Source organism: Neolamprologus brichardi, chromosome 17 (genome assembly GCF_056152115.1).
Source record: "Neolamprologus brichardi isolate AB-2024 chromosome 17, ASM5615211v1, whole genome shotgun sequence".
NCBI classification, from domain to species: Eukaryota; Metazoa; Chordata; class Actinopteri; order Cichliformes; family Cichlidae; genus Neolamprologus; species Neolamprologus brichardi.
The window spans coordinates 590,831-613,966 of NC_142120.1; the positions used below are offsets into that span (position 1 = coordinate 590,831).

The 23,136-nt window shown below is 44.8% G+C and overlaps 1 protein-coding gene across 1 annotated transcript; it reads left to right on the forward strand.

Moving 5' to 3' along the window:
• The first annotated feature begins 1,425 nt into the window (after positions 1–1,425).
• Positions 1,426–22,161, forward strand: rint1 (RAD50 interactor 1). The gene is made up of 15 exons (XM_087830479.1): positions 1,426–1,860; positions 4,720–4,842; positions 6,601–6,716; positions 7,663–7,836; positions 9,347–9,487; positions 10,717–10,885; positions 12,147–12,257; positions 12,605–12,830; positions 14,144–14,281; positions 16,481–16,575; positions 17,109–17,213; positions 18,885–19,105; positions 20,341–20,521; positions 21,104–21,222; positions 21,765–22,161. The coding sequence occupies exons 1-15, from the start codon at positions 1,651–1,653 to the stop codon at positions 21,973–21,975; spliced, it is 2,340 nt and encodes a 779-aa protein (XP_087686605.1). The 5' UTR covers positions 1,426–1,650; the 3' UTR covers positions 21,976–22,161.
• The last annotated feature ends 975 nt before the right edge of the window (positions 22,162–23,136 follow it).

The following is a 23,136-nucleotide window of genomic DNA, read 5'->3' on the forward strand; positions in this document are numbered from 1 at the left end:
TGTCTCGTTATGAGTCCCAGCTGTTCCTCGTTTCCTCGTGCCTGCCAGTGTATTTTAGTCCCTGTCAGTTACTTCTTGTTGTCGCGTCGTTAACGTCGGTTCCCCTCTCGTGCTGTGTTTTCTCATGAGTTATGTTCTTGGATTTCCCAGTTTAGTTTGTTATTGTTTTATATTTCTCCCAAGGCTGCAATAAAGTGCAGTTTTGAGTCTGAGTCCAGCGTTTTGGGTCCTCTTCAGCTGCCTGCACACAGCATATCATTCACACTGTCGTGCTGCTCACAGGGGGTCATATGATTGTTGGGTTTCTCTGTGTGTATTATTGTAGGATCTACTGTACAACATAAAGCACCTTGAGGTGACTGTTGCTGTGATTTGGTGTATAAATAAAATTGAATTGAATAAACTGCTGTGGATGATATATATTGTGACTTGGGAATTATGTTGTATTCAGTCTGAGTTTTCCATCACAATGAACCTGCATGACTTTCTCTTGTTCGTGAGATATTTACACCAGAAGTGCTCATTTGTGATGAGAATCGTGACAACTGTTCACAAACAGCTCACCTGCAGTGCTGATGGTTTTTCTTGCATTTTTAAAAATATTTATTTGGATTCCAGTGTTTAAATTAATCAATAGCCTATATTGGTCTTCACAATCCACTTCAGAAATGACAATGAGACACGTGTGTGTGTTTGTGAAAAATAGAAGCACTAACATGACAAACATTAGGCAGAGACAGGAAGTGAAAGAGAGAGAGTACATCTGTTCTGCAGAATGGTCACAAAGATCGATGAAGATCAGTTTGACAGACAACATATTGATCATATATTCAGTTATAGTTAACTAATGCATGAGTGGTTATACACACTCAGAAATCATGCTACAGCTGTGTGCTCAGGCACTCAGGTAAATAGCACTATACATCTGTACACATGAATTAGAGGCGGCACATTGATCCAATTATTAATAGTATCACAACACTGGAATTGATACTGAATCGATAGTAGTGCCATAGATACTTTGTTTCTATCTAATTCACTGAATTATAATTTTTTGTGAATTAAAAAACATCCAGCATGAAACATGTCTGAATCTTCTTGTGTCGTGTTTATAGCCAACAGCACGTTTAAACAGCCGGAGCTGTGTGTTGGAGACGAAAGGTGTGTTTACATTGTGTTATTATTGTAGAGTCAGTGATTTAGAGGTTGAGTCATGTCGCGCGCTCCCCTACATAAGGTCTGTAGATCAATAGTATTGGTATCGGTCCTGCATTGACTTGGTATCGATACTACAATCAGCTGTGTGGACCCGGTACCATGAATGAATGTGCTGACGTGTAGCGGGCGGTGCCGTCTGTGACGTAGGCGTTTTCAGACACATGTGGGCTTGTTTTCTCCTCCAGCGTACTCCTCGTGTTAGTGAAATAAACACGGGCCACACGGCAGCAATGGCTACAGTTTACAAGAGAGCAGGACACGCGTGGTAACGTCCCTTTATGTGAGACAATCTATAAAGGAAAATTTCATATGAAAGCCTGGCATGTGTGTAACCACGCGTGACCGCTACGCGCGTGACCTCTTCCCGCGGGGAACCCAAATACGATTCACGAGCGCCTCCGAGGAAGGCGGTCGTTGCGTTCGAGAGGAAAAATGGCGGCGGCCGTAACAGGAGCGGCAGAGCGAGCAGAGAGTGAAATAACAACATGTTCCCCACAGCCTGCGTGTACGGCAGCGCCACACCGCGAAGCTTTATCCGCGGAGGACTTCCTGGAGGACCGGGACACCGAGCTGATGTGCCCGAGGACCGTCGGGGAGCTGATGGAACATCTGACCGAGCAGAACAACACGCTGAAGGAGCAGGTGACCGAAACAGCACGGAGAGCATCATATACACAGAAACACGAAGAATGCGTGAGATGTGCTCGCTGTGTCACTAACACCGTGACAGCTGTTTACGGCCGTGAATGTGTCGGGAATGTGGCAGCCCAGCCTCCCAGTTACAAACAAACAAACAAACAAACAAACCCTGTAATTGTTCCAAAAGGCTGATTGTGTCCATCTGGACGTTTCCGTGGGAGAAACGTTTCGTCATCATCAGGTGACGTCTTCAGTCTCAGCTGACTGCAGCTTTATAAACAGGACATTTGCACAATGACCTCACAGCCCACTGAGCTGTGGGCTGCCAGCGTGTCCGAATCACAGCTCAGTAAAAACGTGCACAGACCCACGTATGAGATCAGTGGTGCAGTTACGTGGACACTGGCGTGGGAACAGTATGACGGTGCATGTTTTCTCCTTTTTACTCAGTAAACTAAAAATGACGTCAACAAACAAACGTCTATAACTGTATTTTTACACGTTTCTGTGTCCTCGAGAAACACGTTTGTGCGTTATTGTGAAGTTTATGCACTTATTTATAGTTAAGTTAGATTAAATTAGATTATGGTAGAAATCCCTTTAAAACTGTGATTGTATATTAAACCTTGTTTTGAGCTCAGTTATAGCTTTAAATCAAACTGCACTCCTCCAGGCAGCCAGTGGGGGGCGCTGGTATGAGCCACTGCCAGAAGTCAGTGTTTTGATTGTGTTGAGTCTGTTCCGGCTCTTCCTCCAGCTTTCCCGTCTCAGTGTTGTCACAACAGACTTGAATGCTTGTTGGATTAAACTGTTGTCTGTTGGCTTTGAACACACCGCGAGCAGCTTCATTTCCTCCTCAGAAATCTCTAAATATCACTAAAAACGTTGTTTTTCTTCATGTTGGAGTTTGTTAATGCGGCGGTTTGAAGGATTCACACCAACTTCTTCCCAGTAAAGGTTTTAATGGTGATTACAGGAACAGTTGTTGTTGTTTTGGACACTAGAAACACGTTTTTGTTTAACCTGAGCTCGCGTCTCGTCTTAGACAGAAACTGGTTAGTTGTTACTAAGTTACTGACTCCATTTAATCAGCAGTGAAAATAAGTCAGGAGGAGCACATCACTGTTTCAGACAGCCTAACTGTGTCTGTGCTTTTACCTAAAATCATCTTTATTATTATTATTATTCTTACAGCAGTGGATCATAATGGGACAGCTGTATTTTTCCAAAGAAATGACAGTTTTGTACATCATGCAGGTCTTTTGTTGTTGCCAAGTGTAGCTCTGCTCTTGTAACGGAGGTCACGGTTGGTTGTGGCCTCTGATGTACTCGTGGATGTTTAGAAAGAATAATCCTTTAATTGTGCCACAAGGGGAAATGTGGTTGTAACAGCAACAAGAAAAAACACACAAACATCAAACAGCGCACAGAACAGAAACATACACAATTTAAAAAATATATATATTTACATCAAGGACAGTAGTTCCCAAAAACAGAGTACTGTACAGTTATTAACATTAAATAAAATGAAATACATTTTATTTACAGATAAAATGTATTTCAGATAAGAGGCAAACTCAGTTTATGATATGAATCGATGATGAAATAGTGAAAGTTACAGCATTGATGTAAACCTCTGTTTGTTGGGAGCAGTTCTGATTGTGCAGTCTGACAGCTGCAGGGAGGAAGGAGCTGCAGAAACGCTCCGTCATGCATCGAGGACGCAGCAGTCTGTCACTGAAGCAGCTCTGCAGCTCAGCATGCATAGGCTGGGAGACTCTGTCCATCAGAGATGTTGTTTTGGCCACAGTCCTTCTGTCTCCCACCACCTGCACTGGTTTGACGTCTCATCCTGTGGTGCTGACACTCACCAGTCCCCGGCCTCCTTCCTGGTGCTTAGCGTACAGCCTCAGAGTGCTGGACCCGGGGTGAAACCCTCCATGCATGGTCAGGAGCTTCCTGATCTTGATGTCTCACACACACACACACACACACACACACACACACACACACACACACACACACACCTACCTGTCTATCTAGACGTAGTGTTGTCCAAACATTTCTGATTTTCACCTATGGCTGTGAGAAACATAGAACATGGATTTCTGTCCATCGGTGTATCCGGTTTGTCCTGTGCTCTCCCAGGATCAGCGACTGTTTTTGGTCCAGCAGTTACAAAGAATTCATCGAGACTGTTTGTCACAACATCCATATTATATTCTTCATGGTCGTTACAAATGAAATACTTATAACCCCACGTTTTATAACACTGTTCAGTATTTCCCATAGTCTTTACATATTATTTCTATTTATATCTACTATTATAGTTATTTGTATTTAATAGATGTTAGAAATTTAATTATGATGTTCTTAAACGGAGACGCTGCAGCACTGAAATGCCATCACACATGTCTTTATAGTTAAAGGGAGAAAATGGAAATGAAAACACTTTTCCTGATCAAACGTGTTCATGAACGCGCTCGCATGAATGGAAATGCTGACTGTGGCCTGTAGAGTCTGAGATGTAACGTTTGGGGTTTTCAGTTTTCCCTCTTCGTGTGTGTTGATGTGGCGCCGCTGTCTGAGTGGTGACACTTTTTGTGATGGCGAGCATAAATGGATGTGGCCGTGTGATGATGTCACTGCTGCACAAAGCAGCCAGTTTTTATCATTTAAAATGCAAACACCACCCTTACGGTATATTTAGTTTTCCACAGGACTGCTGCTCTCGTCTTTCTGCTGCTCACTCATGCACCTCGCACGTTTACATACAGTTACAGAATTTATTGTTTGTAGAAACAACCATGAAGCTCTGAAACCTCCCGTGTGAAATGTGAGCAGCTCTGTTTTGCCTTTCAGGTCCTGACCGTGTCCAGTTTGCCTCCTAAAGTCTCAGCAGCTCTGTCTGCTGTCGAGGACGCCAGGTGTTCTCTGGAGGCGCTGCTGCAGAGGGAACAACTTACCTTCAACATGCTGCACAAGGTAGTGACATCACTAAGGACGCCAAAGTCCTCTTGTCTTGACTCCCTCCGTGATGGTAGCGCTCCGAGCCTCCTGAGCTTTCCCAGGTGTTTTGGTTCAGCTTCACGTCACGTTTCCAAACGTGGAAGTGGAGTTCTGGTCGTCCGACAGCGTGAGCCCTCGCACACCTCGTTTGAGCTTTTTGCTTCAAATTGTCGTGATTAGTGTGGATGAGGCACAACAGCGAGTATACAACTCAGTGAGGCCTCTGTCATTGTGTGGGGCTGCATTAGTGCCAGTAGTGTCTGGGCTTTGCTTCCCAATGATCCCAGTTACACTGCCAGTACAGTAAAAGCGTAACTGGATAATAAAAGCACAGTAAAACCCAATCAGTCATAGATCGACCTGCAAACACCAGACTGAAGCTGGTGTGACAACCTTTGGGCTTCTCAGTACCAAACGTACTTTCTTTAAATGCCGCCGTCCACCTGAGTGTTGCTGTGACCACGCCGCCCCTTTGTGACCAAAGCGGGACCTCTTCATGGCGGCTTTTAGCGAGAGTACATGCCGATCCTCAGCGCACCGGCTTCTTGAACACGACGTCCGTGCGCGTCACGGATGTTCAGCTTGGAAATCTGTTTGGGCCATATTGAAATGTCAGCATCACTGTGACGAATGCTTCCACCACCTTGTTGAGTCTGTGACATTTACAGCAGTCCTGAAGTCAAAAGGGGGCCGTCCACTGCACTGTGGGATGGAAGTGAGTCAGCGGAGGAAGCATGACTTCAGGCAGTGTTCTGCCGGTGAAAGCTGGGTCGTGCTTTTCTTGTGTTCCTGTTAACTTCGTTGTTCTGCAGCAGTATATTTGATGCATTAATGCCCACTTACAGCAGTATGCAGCGTATAGATGGAGCAGATATCACCAACGTCAAGTCAAAATAACTTCAGAGGGCCAGTGATACTCTAAAAGAGTGAATGTTTACCTCTGATAAATACGTTTATTTGCAGTGTTGTAGCTAAAGTAGAACAACATTCAGCCTTTTTACCCCCGACCGGGAGAACAGATCGGATTGGACCAGAACACCAGGTAAGAGGATGATATCTGTGGAGCCGCTGACCCCACGCTGGTGCGGCGGGTCCTGGTGCGGCGGGTCCTGGTGCGGCGGGCCCTGGTGCGGCGGGCCCTGGTGCACAACGATGCCTGGCCTGGTGGCGAAAGTATGCAGGCAGGTCCTGGAGGATGAAGGAGTTGATACCACCCCATCCTCACCTGACCTAAACCCAGTAGGACACCTCTGGGAGATTATCTTTGGAGGATAACTGATCAGGTGCTCATGTGAGTACTTTAGGCAGGAGAAACCTGCGAAAGACCAGGAGCGAGAACCATCACGGATATGGATTCATGAGTTTATCCGACACCACGCGTTTCACATCAGTCCAGCTCAGGGATGCCCTGGTCCAGATCTGAGAGGAGACTCCCTTGAACACCACCCATCATCTTGATAGGGGCGTGCCGATGTTGCCGATACATCAACCTCCAAACTGACATCTGAGATCTGTGGCCAGAAGAACGCCGTTCTAGGAGCAGATACGATGCTGTGGCAGATCCTCCTGGTCCTCTGGTGCAGGAGCCGAGCTTACAGGACAAATAAAGTGAACTTTGACTGTACAGCATAGAAATATCTTTGTACGGTCCTCTGCTGCTGTCTGCATTGTTGCTATCAAACAGTTTTACACTGAAATACTGGACGTCTTCACTGTCTGTTTCTCTTTTTCCAGCACCTACAGGATGCCCAGCCCTGGATGGATAAACTCGAACAAACGTGTAACCAAGTTGACTTTATAGAGAGACACATGAAATACCTCAGATGCCTTCAACACATAGAGGAGCTCAGGTAACACCCTCACTGTTTATGCCGTCTGTTAAAGTTCAGATGCTGTGTGCATAAAAACAGAGGCCCATGAATCTGTATTTTATTCACAGCAGAAGATCTGTTAATGTTTAAATAAGGAGCCATGTTCTGCTGATTTTAAATTTGATGGCAGCAAACCTCTAAAGTTGGTACAAAAACAGGGACGAGTTTGAATGTTATTAAGTGGCAGCAGGTCTGTAACATGACAGGATGTAAGAAGATCATCTAAGGAAGGCAGCGTGTCTCAGAACTAATGCATGAGTCATTAGATCATCTACAGACAACGATGTCATCGTTCAGGGAATCTGCAGAAATCTGTGTGCAGGGTCAAAGGTCAGTCCTGCATGTTGGGGGCACAGTGTGTGTCTCTGTGCCAGAGCTCGTGGAAAATAGACCGAAGCAAACTGTTGTGAAGGTCAGACAATAGAAATCCTTTCCCCAAACACAGACGCCCCACCCTTTGAACTGAGGAGGAGACACGTGGCTGGTTATCAGCACTCAAAGGTTGAGTCTGTTCATCTGGATGTTTTCAGACGTCTTCAGTCAGCTGAGACTCGAGACGTGACGAAACGTTTCTCCCATGAAAACGTCCAGATGAGCAGAACCTTTGGCATTGACTTACCTGGATGATTGAGCGTGCATCTACAGGGCAGCGGTGTCCCAGTCCAGGCCTCGAGGGCCGGTGTCCTGCAGGTTTCAGATGTTGATCCAACACAGCTGATTTAAATGGCTAAATGACCTCAACATGTCTTGTAGTTCTCCTGGTAACAAAATGGTCATTTGATTGAGGTGACCCCGGGTGAGATTTGCACATCACTGCTTATGTTTTTCTCTAACTCGGTGTCCCACCTCTCTGAGTCTCATTCATGGCCTGTGGTCTTCCTGCTGTGGTGCAATGAAAGCAGTGACGTGCTGTCTTGTGTTGCAGTGCTACGGTTCAGCAGTGTCTGATGACCAGCAGTGCCTGGGAAGCCATAAGGGCAGTGGATAGCATGGCGGCTCTGGATTATGGACTAAACCAGTCTAGATGTTCTCATCTCCAGAACTTCCTCCAAGCAACTCTTAGCTTCTGGCACAAAATCATGAAGGACCGTCTGACCAGGTAGGAGCGCTCACAGCTGCTGCGCCTTATTAGACTCAAGACATGTGACAGATTTGGGTTTTCAAAAGTCTTCAAATATATTCTAAAAATGTAACTAAGGCTTGTGGTAAACTGTCATTATGTAATACTTTACACTAGGGATGCAACGATACCAATTTTTTCAAACCGATACGATACCGATACTTGGATCTGAGTACTTGCCAATACTGAGTACAAAAATCGATACTTCTACCACACACACACACACACACACACACACACACACACACACAAATGCAATGAATTGGAAGACAGGTTTTATTTTATTCTCTGCCGATAAAAAATAAAATCTTAATAAAAATGACCACAAAAAAATTTCAAGTGAAAAATAAGCACTTCTGTTAAATTATTGCAGAGTCTCCACATTGTAATTTTACAAAATATCACTGAACTATTGGCACTGTCTCGAGCTTTCAGAATAATAAATAAACACTTCTGTTCATTTATTATATTTCATATCGCAGCTCGAGTATGCTGAGAAGACGGTTCAATCCTATGTTTTCCACGACCGGCATTGGCTGGTCATCCAGAGCGATAAAATGAGTCGAGCCTCTGTTATTTTAACTGCCCGTGGATTTTCTCTTGACATTTTTCATCGCTTTTCCAAAACCTGAGTTAAAGTTGGCTGTTCCACACTGCTGACATTTTGTTTAGCCTAGCTACAGCAGCCTCCAGTTTCTCTTTTTTATCTGGAGCCGCCAGTCTCACTCGTCTAACCCTGTGCCTGTTTAGCGCGGGATGTCCCCCTAGTGGCCAATCTAAAGAACTACAACAGAAATGACAAGCCACCCTCTGATTAATGAAATAAGTTGGTATCGGTTCATGGTATCGGTTAACTTTCACGAGTATGAGTACACACACATTTTACAGTATCGGCACCGATACCGATATCGGTGCATCCCTACTTTACACTCAAAACTGAGAGTGTAGCACTAAATGTATCAGAGCAGAACATTATAAGAAGGCGGGATGGTTTGTATAATTAAGCGTATACAGTGAGAGGAGCATTCTGCTGCAGCATCTGTTAGATAAACACACAACATCTGTGTGTTAGATAAACACACAGCATCTAAATGAAGCGTGGTGGCTGACTCACAGCTGTGTAGGAATAATGCCTCAAACACGTCAGTCAGGTGTCACTAACCCAGAGCTGGCTGTGGACAGATTCTCTCCTTTGGCTTAAATTAGCAAAGGAAGACTGTGTGCATTTAGAGTATGGAGCTACCAGAGGGACCGATCATGACCACATATTTCAGAACATATGGAGCTGCTGCTGCCTGATGGGAGTTTCCGTTCGGTTCAGATTCATGAATCGACACATTCATGAACCCGACACACGCTCCATCATCAGTTCAGCTCGTTTGTAAATGTGCTGATGATTCTCTAAAACGAGCCAGCTGTTAATAAATGTTCTTCAGAGAAGCAAAGATGTCCCTGACATGTGACCTAAATCCACTTTCTTCTTTCACAGTGATTTTGAGAAGCTGCTGACTCAGCTTCACTGGCCGATCGTCTCTCCTCCCACTCAGTCACTGACACCAACGCCCAGCTGTCAGGAGACCGAAGGCCAGCTGGAGCTGCTGGTCGGGCAGCTGCTCGCCCTGCAGACCTCGTATCCTTGACTTTGGAAATAGGATGATTGGAAACTGTCTGCCATGTTTCTCATCTGTGACTTTGTTGGGAAATGTCTTCAGCCTCCATGTTCGTGGAGTTTTGTTAATAAAGAACTGAATGCTCCAATCCTGCGTTTCGACAGGTGGGCAGACTTAATGAATTTAATGGTAAATGTATTTTACTTTGTCCCTAAGGACCCCAAAGCACTTTACACATCCAGTCATCCACACATCCACACACTGGTGATGGCAGCTACATTGTAGCACAGCCGCCCTGGGGCGCACTGACAGAGGCGAGGCTGCCGGACGCCGGTGCCACCAGGCCCTCTGACCAGGTGGCCTGATCACGAACACCTGCGAACTGATCATGAACACCTGGCTGTTACTTTGCATGTTTTTATGTGTTTTTGTGCATTTTGGCTTCATTTTTGTTAAAGAAAATGTAATCAGACATGTTTTCATTTGAGGTTAAAATTGACCTAATTTAAATAATTTAACTATTATTAAGTTCTTAACATTATATACATTCCCATGCTTATGTTTTGGTGTAACTAAAGAATTCAGTTTATTTATATAGCGCCAAATCACAACAAAAGTCGCCTCAAGGCGCTTCATAGATACAGAGAAAAACCCAACAATCATATGACCCCCTATGAGCAGCACTTTGGTGACAGTGGGAAGGAAAAACTCCCTTTTAACAGGAAGAAACCTCCAGCAGAACCAGGCTCAGGGAGGGGCGGGGCCATCTGCTGTGATTGGTTGGGGTGAGAGAAGGAAGACAGGATAAAGACATGCTGTGGAAGAGAGACAGAGGTTAATAACAGATATGATTCAATGCAGAGAGGTCTGTTAATACATAGTGAGTGAGAAAGGTGACTGGAAAGGAAAAACTCAATGCATCATGGGAATCCCCCGGCAGCCTACATCTATTGCAGCATAACTAAGGGAGGATTCAGGGTCACCTGGTCCAGCCCTAACTATATGCTTTAGCAAAAAGGAAAGTTTGAAGCCTAATCTTGAAAGTAGAGACCTTTTAATTTCAGACGACCTTATTTCGGGGACTGTTTAAGAGTTTAAACATGGTTTGCAGGAGACGTGACATTAAAACGGCATCATGAACAGGAATGTTTGTTCCACACACGCGTGCAGAGCTGTCATCCTGGACAATTGTCGTCTTTATAATAACACAGAACATGTTCACACACGTTGCTCTTTAACTGTCTGACAGCGATGATCTCCTGTCTCAGAGGACGTTGGACGCCAGTGAAGCTCTGTCCTCGCCCCAGATGTCCAAACCTGCTCCCCTCTGTCTGCCCGTCCAGATCATGTTGTTGCCTCTCAACAAAAGGTTCAAATACCACTTCTATGGGAACCGGCAGACCAACTCTGTCAGTAAGGTGAGAGTTCAGAGGTCACTGAGAACGGCTTTGACCACTAAACGTTTGGCAGTAACGTGGTCAAAGTGGAGAGGGAACAAAGTAAGTGTTTGATGTGATGCAGTGCTGCACGCTCCCTGGATCACAGGCTTCCTGTTCTGTCAGTTTAAGGCGGGATCGCATTAGCTGTCATGTTACAGGGAAGTCGTGTTTCTGTGGCTTTTATTTTGAAATCCTAGTTGTTGATAAGCGTACATATGAGTTACTGAAGGAACCGCTGTTAGATTTCTGGATGATTAATAGATCCAAACATCCTCTGAACCTTGGAGAGCACGTGGACAGACGGGAGTGCGGTGCACACGTCATTATTTTAACTCTCAGTTTAACGCTTTGTAACTTTGCTCTCTTTCACGGACCGACAGCACGAGCTTTAGAGTTGCTCACAGACGGCGTCCACTTGACGCGCTGCAGGCAGGCGTGGAGCGTGCAGCGAGTGCGCTCTGTCTGCTCCACAGTAAATTCCTCTTAATGCGGCCTTGAGCGATCGAGCGCTCCCTGGCTCGAGGCCGGGTGCTAATCAGGCAGTGAAGTGTCATAACTTCTGCAATAAGCAGCTTGTTATTGACGCTGGGGGGCGATGGGGCCTCAAACCCATTCAGGACGTCTCCTGCAAGAGTAAAGCGTAGTAATTACATCGCTTACGAAACGATTCAAGAAGAGGCTGAAAATTTCGCTCCTACATAATTTCCTTAGGGATTGATAAAGTATCCTGATTCTGAAAAGATTAACACAGAGTAATCAGAGTCGTCCCTCTGAGAGGCGATGTCATCGTACTGTAACACGTGTGATTACGCTGCTGTGGGCAAAGCGTGTGTTCTGGTCATGTGCTGATGATGATGATGAGCTGCATGTTCCAGGACCTCCCCTCGTCCTCACCTGTGAGTTGTTGTTGTGCAGCTCATGTTTTCCCTTAATTGGAAGAGTTTATAGGATGTTTGTTAGATTCTGAGCAGTCTGTGCTGCTATGGTTCAAACTGTCTGCTCCTGTGGTCATTGTTAGCAGAGTATTTTTGCAGTTGCATCCTCCTGCTGAGAAACTGGGTGCTGTTTGGAGCAGGAGTACTTGAGGCCTCTGTCATGGCTGCAGAATCGTACGTTTGGCATAAACTTACCCTGTGAAATTACTTTAATCGAGCTATTATTTAGTCCTGTGTTTAGCTGTATCAGAGACTAGCTTTGACTGTCATCACAATCCAAAATAAACTTCTTTGTGTGTTTTCAGCCAGAGTGGTACCTCACACAGGTCCTCATGTGGATGGGGAATAACTCCGCCTTCATGGAGGAAACGATCCAGCCGGTCTTGGACCGAGGACGGACAACTCTGAGTGCCAAGGTTGGTTTCTGTTAGTATGCATCACTCATTTCTGAAGTGTGGGCATAAAAGTGACTGTAGGAGGATATTTGAAGTAAGAACTGAGATAATTGATGCTTATAAGATTAAAACGAGCAGTTTTTCACGGCTCATTGAACTGTAACAGTAAACATTTGATTGGAGTTCAGAACAGTTTCTATTTCAGCGACGCCACAGAGATGACGTCAAACCTCAGAGGAAGATTTATTCATTACAACTTATTATCGTACAAGAGCACGAGCATGTTTTCCTCCCTCTGCTGAGTGGCTCACAGGGAAGCCTCATGCAAACTCGTTGTTTCCTGAAACCGTGCATTTGTGTTCGTGCAGGTGGAGTTGTGTCGAGGCCTGTTGTCTCTAGTCCAAGAGAAAGTGGCCAGCGATGCTTCGAAGCTGCTGTATGATGATGTGCTCTTCTGTCACTTGGTGGAGGAGGTGCTGCAATTTGAGAAGGAGCTGAGAAGCAACCATTCCTACCCAGCAGAGCTGCCTGGTGTGCTTCACCTCCTCCTCGAGGATGCAGTCCTTCAGAAGTGGCTCACTATGGAGAAGAAGAGTGAGTCTGGACGGTTTGGTCTTTGCTCCAAATAACACCACGTTTTTCTTGGTCTCATTTGTTATTCTGTTATTTCAATATTAAATGAGCTAAACTTTGTTTGAATGAGCTCCACCTGCTACATCACTCCAGTCAGTGGAAAGTGACAGCTTTGCTAAGTATACGTGTCGCACCGTATAAACGAGTCACAGAGGAGGAAACGTTCCTGCATCCTTCACCTCTTTGACAGCTCAGAACTCGTGAACTCTTTGGTCAATATGCAAATCTTACTGTGAAGCTGTTTGGACCGTGTGTTTGTTTGCAGCTGTAAAAACCCAAACTGCAGTGAATTACAGTCAAACATGAAGGACGCGGTCTAATACTGAGACTGATGAAATATTAATGCTGCGACGGTGTAATGACGGTCATGCAGGTTGAAGTTTCTAACAGTAGCAGACTCACTGTTTCCCAGTGACACCAGTTTATTAAACAGTTTACTGTTAATGTTACAGCAAAGACTTAGCAATGCTGCATGATCCACTACAGAGAATTCCCTCTTTTGGAGGATTTGCATTAAGTCCCAGCATCAGTTGCAGTGACGAGCTTGGTTATTCTACAACACAGCGTTGGAATAAATGTCATTATAACAGCAAACACACTCAGGAGCGCATTCAGTCAACAGGACGTCCTGGACCTCCTTGTTGAAGTCAGATGGTGCTGCCTTTGTGTCAGCAGCTGCACAAAATATTTGATTCAACGGTCAGAACTCAGTGACAGCAGTGCAGCTAATCCACGGACCCTGAGACTGACACACATGTGAAGATCTGATCGCACATGTAGCATCACAAACCTCATATTGTAGCATAAAGGTCCTGCAGTCCTTTCAGATCATCCTGATAATGTGACAGATGTTTGTTTTAAACTACATTTGGCTTCTTCGCTGTTACTGTTGCTCGTCAGATTTCATTTCACGGCATAATGATGGTCATGCAGGTTGAAGTTTCTAACAGTAGCAGACTCTCACTGTTTCCCAGTGACACTAGTTTATTAAACAGTTTCTCAACATTACTGTTAATGTTACAGCAAAGACTTAGCAATGCTGCATGATCCACTGCAGAGAATTCACTCTTTTGGAGGATTTGCATTAAGTCGTAGCATCCGCTGCAGTGACGAGCCTGATTATTATTATTATTATTAACTACATAACATTTGGCTTCTTCGCTGTTACTGTTGCTCGTCAGATTTCCTACTGTAGCCTGCATATACAATACAAGCGAATTCTCATCGTCTCCAACTTTGATCACTGACTGACACAAGTCTTTCTCTGTACACAGTGGCAGTGGAAAAGATGGATGCCATGCTCTCGGCTGAAAGAGCCTGGAGCTCTCAGTATAAAGACATCAGTGATATGGATGATCTGAAGGCTCCAGACTGTGCAGAGACTTTCATGACTCTGCTGCAGGTTATTACTGGTAAGATTTGAGCATCGTTGTCTGTTTTAGATTAGCTTGAGCTGTTTTGTTATGTTTAATAATATTCTAACTTATGTATAACTCCATTTCACCAAAGAGCAAGAGGTGAGGTAAGGACATGATGATTGGTCAATGATTTCTTTGTTGTAAACTGCTTTATGGAAATAAATTCTGTGCTGTTGGAAAGCCGGTTTTCTTTCTTTAAATGCCGTGTTGTAGTGAAAATGCGTTTGTTGAGTAGCAGAGTATGTTTGTCGCACCCATGAGAAACTTGCCAAATCTTCTGTGCCAACGCCAAACAACTTTTCCTGCTGTTGACTCGTTCTGTCTCATTTATTTGATTGGATGGTTGAAGTCTGAAGAAACGACATGCTGGAAATTGAACATTCATTTAACAAACAGGAGCTTCAGTAGCACCTGGAAGATGTTTGTTTGTTTAGAGAAGTAAACGTGAGGCTTTTCTATCTCAGTGCACTTACAGGTCGCACTTTCTATTCGTGGTAAGTTATTACCACTAACAGCTTCTTTGTAATAAGCATAAATACAAACAGCCTGCAAAGAGCTGCAGTGGTTTGTATCATATCTATCTAATAGACTCCAGTTTGTGCATGTAAATGGAGAGTCCTCTTCACACACTGAGGTTAATTATGGAGTTCCACAGGGTTCAGTGCTAGGACCAATTCTGTTTACATTATACATGCTTCCCTTAGGCAGCATCATTAGAAGACATAGCATACATTTACACTGCTATGCAGATGACACCCAGCTCTATCTGTCCATGAAGCCAGATAACACACACCAATTAGTTAAACTGCAGGAATGTCTTAAAGACATAAAGACTTGGATGGCCGCTAACTTTCTGCTTCTTAATTCAGATCAAACTGAGGTCATTGTACTCAGCCCTGAAAAGCTTAGAAATATGGTATCTAAGCAGATTCTTACTCTGGATGGCATTACCTTGGCCTCCAGTAACACTGTGAGGAACCTTGGAGTCATTTTTGACCAGGACATGTCCTTCAACGCACATATTAAACAAATATGTAAGACTGCTTTCTTCCATTTGTGCAACATCTCTAAAGTTAGAAATATCCTGTCTCAGAGTGACGCTGAAACACTAGTTCATGCATTTATTACTTCCAGGCTGGACTACTGCAATTCATTATTATCAGGAAGTCCTACAAACTCCCTGAAAAGCCTTCAGCTAATCCAAAATGCTGCAGCAAGAGTACTGACAGGGACTAGAAAGAGAGAGCATATTTCTCCTGTTTTGGCTTCCTGTTAAATCCAGAATGATCAGGCCCCGCCCCTCCCTGAGCCTGGTTCTGCTGGAGGTTTCTTCCTGTTAAAAGGGAGTTTTTCCTTCCCACTGTCGCCAAAGTGCTTGCTCATAGGGGGTCATATGATTGTCCTGAATCTATTATTGTACGATCTACTGTACAACATGAAGCGCCCTGAGGCGACTGTTGTTGTGATTTGGCGCTGTGTAAATAAAACTGAATTGAATCGGTGGCAGACTGCTGCCTCCTGGGAGTCTGTACTTGCTGTTTTATCCTTGGATAAACATGAAGAAGAAGTTGGCGCCAACTGCTAGCTTCATGCTGATTACACAGAAACTGCCACAGGTGGTAGTTTTTACTATTCTTTCAGTTTGTTTTTAAAGTTTGTTTCCTGGTTATTCATATGTTATTAAAGAGAAACAGGCAGTTTTGCATTTTGCAGCTCTCGTTCCTTCATATTTCTAATGACCACATTATTATATTCTTGTTACTGTACTATTACCCCTTTATTACACAGCTGTGTCCCAGTTTTTGGGCTCTTATTATCCTATTGAATAATTTCAGGGTAATATTATCACTGTTGCTACCATGATATTACCTGGATATTATGCGGTTATTAATTTATTTGCATAGTAATAACTTTCCCCTGTTACCGTGCTATTACCACTTTATTACAGAGCTGTAATAGAAAGTGCGGCCCACTTATAAAGAGTCAGGCATGGTGGTAGCATCAACCTCTTACCAGTGATACTGGTGCAATGATTATACTGGTAAATCAACTTTATCAGGTGAAGAAGGAATCAAAAAATAACAATATGAGCTGCTTTTGGAAGGGATGCAAAATAGTTTATAAAATATCTTATTTCCTGTTACTGCATATAAACATTTTTTGAATCATTTTATTTCTGTCGTCCATGCTTAGAGCGGTACCGGACCTTACCTTGTCCTTCTGCACAACTGAAATTTTTGGAGCTGCAGAAAGAGCTCGTGGATGACTTTCGTATACGACTCACTCAGGTAACATTCAAAACAGCAGCTGACAAATGAGACAGATCAGGGAATTAGGTTAGCTCTCCATCATCTGCTCCAAAAATCCTCTTTTTACCCAGTGACAATAATTACTCAGTCACAGCGGATGAAGTGTGATGTCCATTCAAGTCTGCTGCACCTGGTTACATCCACTGTTGGTCTATCAGCCACTCAGTGCAGTCCAGTTTAGTTGCATGCAGGTGGCCACAGCTCTGAGCTCCCACTCACGTGCACACGTTTCATAGTCTTTGTTAACCTTTTAAGCACCAGATGGGCAAAACGTACGGCAGCAAACGGATTCCAGAACATTTTGCAAACCCAATGGCATTAAAAAACACAATGTTTACCTCTCTGTTGATCTTATTATCTGAGCCTAAATGCAGAAGCAGTCCCGTCTGGAGCGTTTAGGTGTGTTATGGTCACAGCAGTGTTGTCACTGCTCATCAGTCTGGAAAAGGTTTTATGGCTGTTTCAGAAACAATTTTAAGTTTTTAAATGTTTTCTGTTCGTTTCCCTTCCAGGTGATGAAGGAGGAGTCTCGCTGCCCACTGGGTGTCCGTTATTGTGCCATCCTCAATGCTGTCAACTACATTTCCACCATCCTGGGAGACTGGGGAAACGATGTGGTGCGTGTTCTCCTTCAAACCTTCTTCTGTATCTCACTACAAGCAGCAGTGACCAATCATGGAAGCGTCACTACCAGCTTGTCTGTCCAAGATGGACCAATCACGTCCAGGACACAGGGTGACCCCCTTATAAGAGCCCCAGGCCCCATACCAGGCATGCTCAGTCTGTTCAACTTAATCTGTTCACTGATGCTGCCATTAAGGTAGAACTGGTTCTTCTGGTTCTCAAGAACATCTGTTATGCTGTAATTGTCTCTTCGTCGAGCTGATGTATTGTTGTAATAGTGGGTGTTGTGTTACTGCTACCTGCGTGTTACAAAACGAGCTCGTCAAGTAGCTTCTGGTTTTGTGTTTGTGGCTATTGCTAGCTGCCAAAGCGAAGGTTTAGTACAGCCGCTGGATCCTCTCAGAGGAACCCCAGTGGGGTTAAGGGTGTCGTGTTTCGCCCTTGTCCAGCTGGGTGCAGACTAACCATCTCAGCTATGGCCCCCATCCCCTCTGCGTTGCCTTCAACCATGCACAGGCATTGCAAGCAGACCCCGACTCCTGCAAGCTCTCCCACGTAATGCCCAGCAGAATCTTGGAGCATTTGCAAGTGGCTGTGACCCCAAAGCCGATCCCTTCCTTCGCGTCACTGCAGCAAAGCCCAGTGACGCCCCCGAATCCAGCTCAGCTGCTGCCTGCTGGGGTCCCCCGAGGACCATGTCCCTCCCCCCGAGGACCATGTCCCTCCCCCCGAGGACCATGTCCCTCCCCCCGAGGACCATGTCCCCCCAGAGGCTGAGCTTCCTGCTCTCTTCAACCAGCTCTTCAACTTTGGGGAGCAGCATGGAGAAGATGAAGAGAAGGGTGTCAACATGGAAATCCTTGTAGATGAAAATGAGGAGGATACCACTCCTCCTGCCCAGGTGTCGCGGCCTGGCATCTCCATCGGCGGGGAAACTCACCCCTCCCCATGTCCGCTGTCCTGGCATGCATGAAGGAGCCGAGGCGTTACTGGGATAAGCCCTTTCACCATCAAGGGTCACTGTGGCCTGGAGATTGCTGACTGAAATTTCGGGGCTCACCGAACACCCAGTGATGAAGCATTAGATGGTGTTTCAGCTTCATCTGCACCGATGTGCTGCACTCGTGTCGGTCGACCAACCTTCTCAGTAAGATGGAGCGTCTCACAGCCTCCATGGTACCAAAAGGTGTTTGGTCAGCCGGCTCTCAGCCTCCCAAACTGAGATGTGTGTCGTCACTGATCTTACTCTCCAGGTCTCTATGGGTGCAAAGCTGTGGCCACGTCAGACCCAGCTGTTTAGGACTGAGCCTGCCGGGACACATTGGTCAAGGTGCCGGGCTTTGGCCAATGTGGCCCTCGCCCTGGAGACTCTGTCCTGGGCTTGGCTCCAGGGTAGGACCCGGGTACCCCCTGTAGGGTGCACTGGACTCTTCTGCTACTTGAGGCTTCTGTGAAGTGCTTTGTGGTCCTGGGTGTGGGGGCCATCCGCCATGGGAGACCCTACCAGAGGCACATTTCTGCAGACAACATAGTCCCGTGATCACTGGGACACACAAATCCCTCCACGGTGATGAGGTGGTGATTCATGCTGCATTGACCTGTTGCAGGTGAGCCAATGAGGGATATTTATGATTTTATAACTCTGGTTCTTTTCCTTTCTTCAGTTTTTCCTGCAGTTGCAGCAGACGGCGGTCTCCCTCGGGGAAGAAGCTGTCCCCGGAGGCCTGAGCATCATGGAGATGGGTCGTCTGGCTTCTCTCGAGGGCTCTCTGTTTGACGGTCTCTTAGCATTGCTGGATCGTTTAAAAGGAGATATGCTGGGAAGACTGCTGGATTTTCTCATGAGAGAAATAAAAGAAAAAGCCAAACCATATTGCCAAGAAAGGTGAGAATTACCTGTAGACGACAGGCTAATTCTTTGTATTGTTTTACAAAATTAAAATCAAGTTTTAGGTTTCAGACATCAGATTTAGATTAACGGGACAGCAGGTTTAAAGATTTATTTTTGTGCATTAAAGGAATCCAGCGACAGTTTGTCTCAAACAATTACTGTTGATAGTTAATTTGGGAAACTTTGCTTTCCAAATCATAAATGTACACATTAACCGAGGGCTTATGTTGTATCACAGTAACTGCAGGACGCTTCGTCCTTCTGATTCCAAACAGTCAAAAGTCGTTTAATATAATTCCCTACATCAGTTGCTAGGTAGATCTACAACAGTACGATGAAGCTTAACATTTATATCGTAGTATCGCTGAAGGTGACGAGCCTGACAGCTGAAGGCTCTGCCTCTCGTACGACTTTTAAATATCCTGGAAACCACGAGTAGACCAGCAATCTGAGAGTGAAGCGCTCTGTTGCTGTGTTATGGTGCTGTGTTAACAGGGAGCCAATGCAGGAGAAATCTGCTCTCTTTCTAGTCCCTGTCAGGACTCTTGCTGCAGCATTTTGGATTAGCTGAAGGCTTTTCAGTGAGTTTTTAGGACTTCCTGATAATAATGAATTACAGTCGTGTGGAAGTAATAAGTAGAGTAAGCATCTGGTTATTTTTCTAATATTTTTAGGTCAAAATAACAATAACCTCAGTTTGATCTGAATGTGTCAGGTGAGCTACGCGAAATCTGACAGTGAAACAGGTGAGCCTCATTCCAATGTTGCAAAAGGAGGCGCCACCTTGTGGTGTCCTCCAGCATTGCAGCATATTCACCTGGCTGTTGTATTCCCCCCACCTTTACAAGAGCTTGTAAATAACTACACATAACACATGTTTGTTTGTGTCTGACAGAAGGAGAAATAATGATAGTTAATGTTGTTGTATGAAGCTGAAAGCCTGAAATGCTCGCGGGCCTGTGGGCTGTGTTTACACTGTGGAGCTTTGCAGGACAACACTAATAAAAACTTCACATTATTTCTATTATTCAGATACATCATCAAAATAAAATGACATCACTTTTCTTATTTTTATAAAATTGCATTAAATCTGTTGTTTTGATCATTATTTTTATTTATTATCGTTTCTTGAGTCCTTTTAATATTTTTTCTGCCACTAAGAAATATAATAAAGTCACACATTGCAGAGTTTCATTAAGTTTTCAGCTGTTACTCTGTTCTTCACTTAGGTGGTTGTCCCTGCCGTCACAGCAAGACCAGTCCACCATGTCCCTGTCCAGCACAGCATGTCCCATGATGCTGTGCGTTAGGGACAGACTGTTGAACCTTCATCAGGTGCTCGGCTTTTCTCTGTTTCACCTGGCCTGGCAGGGCCTGGCGGAAAGACTCGACAACTTTCTCTACCAAGACGTAAGCAGTGCTCACTGAACCCACCTCACTGTTATTGTTCTTACTCTGTGTCAGAGCGTGCAAACAATAAACGTCTGCTGAAGCCGGCGTGTTGAATATATCGGTTGAATGTTGACATTTTTATATATTTTTGAAAGACGTTCTGTTGAGCCACTTTCAGGCCATTTTTTCACACATTGAACATGAATATTTCAAAAACCATGAAATATTAAATGTTCACCCTTTCTTGGCTCTGGTCTGTTTTTGGGACCAACACATTTAAAGATCTCTGAGAATTTGCCAGTTAAAAATTTAAAGAGAAAAAAATTGGACTTCTTTCGTGTCGTCTGTGAACGATACAGAGTTTGATTGTAAAAGACTGTAGAATACTTTGTACTCCAAGTTGTTCCCTGTCCAGACATTTGCTCTAAATAAAAACAACAAACAAAAATATGTTTGAAACCAAACTAAATGCAACCTTTCAGTTTGACAGTAAATACACTTGATGTTCTTCTTATGTCAGTGTCGTAGTGTTGAGCTTCCAGCACAAACGTGTCTCACCAGCTGATCGTGTGTCTCAGTGTAACTTTGTTCCTCTGGCAGGTGATCCTCTGTAACAACTTCAGTGATGGTGGAGCAGCTCAGCTGCAGTTTGACATGAGCCGAAATCTGTTTCCTCTCTTTGGTCACTACTGCAAAAAACCAGAGAACTTCTTTAAGCAGTAAGTGTGTGTCTGTGTGTGTGTGTGTGTGTGCGTGTGCGTGTCTGTGTGTGTGTCTGTGTGTGTGTGTGTGTGTGTCTGTGTGTGTGTGTGTGTCTGTGTGTGTGTGCGTGTCTGTGTCTGTGTGTGTGTCTGTGTGTGTGTGTGTGTGTGTGCGTGTGCGTGTCTGTGTGTGCATGTGGGAACAAGAAGGTATCACAGGCTCAGGAAACAAATACTACGGTAAATGGACGCCATGGTAACTGTTATCAGTTACCATGGCTGCGTCATACAGAAGTTTACAACTGTACAAAATCACATTACATATATGCAAGATTATATAACAGATCAAGAAACACAGAGAACAAACACAACAGCAGGAACCAGTAATGCCTGTAGACAAACGTAGCTGGTGTGGGGGGGGGCACCTCTGCTCGGGCTGCTGCTCCCCCGCAGACACAGATAAGACGTCCATGTCATGAAGCCTTCATGCTTAAGAAACTGTCAAAGGTGTCACTCATATTTGAAATGATATATTTTGTCCATCTGCTGTCTTTCTGCAGTGTAAAGGAGGCATGCATCATCCTGTGCCTTAATGTGGGCTCTGCTATTCTGCTGAGGTCTCTCATCAGAGAGTCGGACATGACCAGAGACTGTGCAGGTACGGGAGATCCTCCACCAGAGTCGGCGCTGAACGAGCTCGGCGTTTTCTGTTTGGCACCGTGTGACGTGTTGATTCTCCTCTCTCTGAGAACCTCGTGGTTCCCCTCCTGATCAGCACAGTTTACTCTTTCTTTGGTCGTTAGCATTTATGTTCCTCGTAGCTTTCAGAGTTGGTCACATGATGTTCAGCAAGTTCATTATTCGTTTCATGTTTTCTTTCATGGGGGATTTAATGGTTATGACATGAGATGACCCAAGTACACAACAACTGTATAAATAAACCCAAGTTGTGTAGAACAGTTCTTTTGTTGTCTTTGTGAGACACACACACACACACACACACACACACACACACACACACACACACACACACACAAACACACAAACACAAACACACACACAAACACAAACACAAAGTGCTGTTTCTAATTGAAGGTGTTTATTATTAAAGAAAAGAAAAATCTGTCGCTCCCTCTTGTAACATAAATCAACTGTGGTGTATCACATCTTTGGAAAGCAGAGATCAGTTTCTCTGACCACACCCACTACTGACCACACCCACTACTGACCACACCCACGCCTGTTCTCAGTCAGCAGATCGTTTAAATAGAGCCTGGCTGACAAAGTGGAGTAGACCAAAGAATCCTCCAAACATCATGCGGTCATTGAAGGAAAATCGGGAACAAATGAGAAACAAAGTAATCAAGATCTCGCCGTCTGGAAAAAGTTATAAGTCCATTTCTAAATCTCGGGACTCCAGCGAACCACAGTGAGAGTCATTCACCGCGAATGGAAAAAACCTTCCCAGGAGTGGCTGCTGAGCCTAAGAGCACAGCGACAACTCGTCCAATAGATCAGAAAACACCCCAGAACAACATCCACAGAGCTGCAGGCCTCAGTTAAAGTCAGTGTTCATGGCTCCATCATAAGAAACTGGACAAAAGTGTCCTGCATGGCAGAGCCCCGAGATAAAAACCACTGCTGAGCAACAGGAACGTAAAGGTCATCCTGATGACCCCCGAGATGGGCTGACAGACACCAGTTCAACTTTTTGGAAGGTGTGTCCTGTTACATCTGGCGTAAAAATAACATTTGAGCAAAGGAAGATCATGCCAACAGTAAAACACGGTGGTGATAGTGTGATGGCCTGATGCTGTTCTGTGGGAAATGGAGCCACGAATTCTGCCGTCGACCAAAACATCCTGAAGGAAAGTGTCCCAACATCTTTGTGCAACCTCAAGCTGAAGCTCGCTTGTGTTCTGCAACAATGAT

What these genes read in the sequence shown, in the direction of transcription:
- rint1 (XM_087830479.1), top strand. Translation starts at nt 1,651, where the DNA reads ATGGCGGCGGCCGTAACAGGAGCGGCAGAGCGAGCAGAGAGTGAAATA. An exon ending in CAACACATAGAGGAGCTCAG is followed by an intron (nt 6,717 to 7,662) that starts GTAACACCCTCA and finishes CTTGTGTTGCAG; the next exon opens with TGCTACGGTTCAGCAGTGTC. An exon ending in ATGAAGGACCGTCTGACCAG is followed by an intron (nt 7,837 to 9,346) that starts GTAGGAGCGCTC and finishes CTTCTTTCACAG; the next exon opens with TGATTTTGAGAAGCTGCTGA.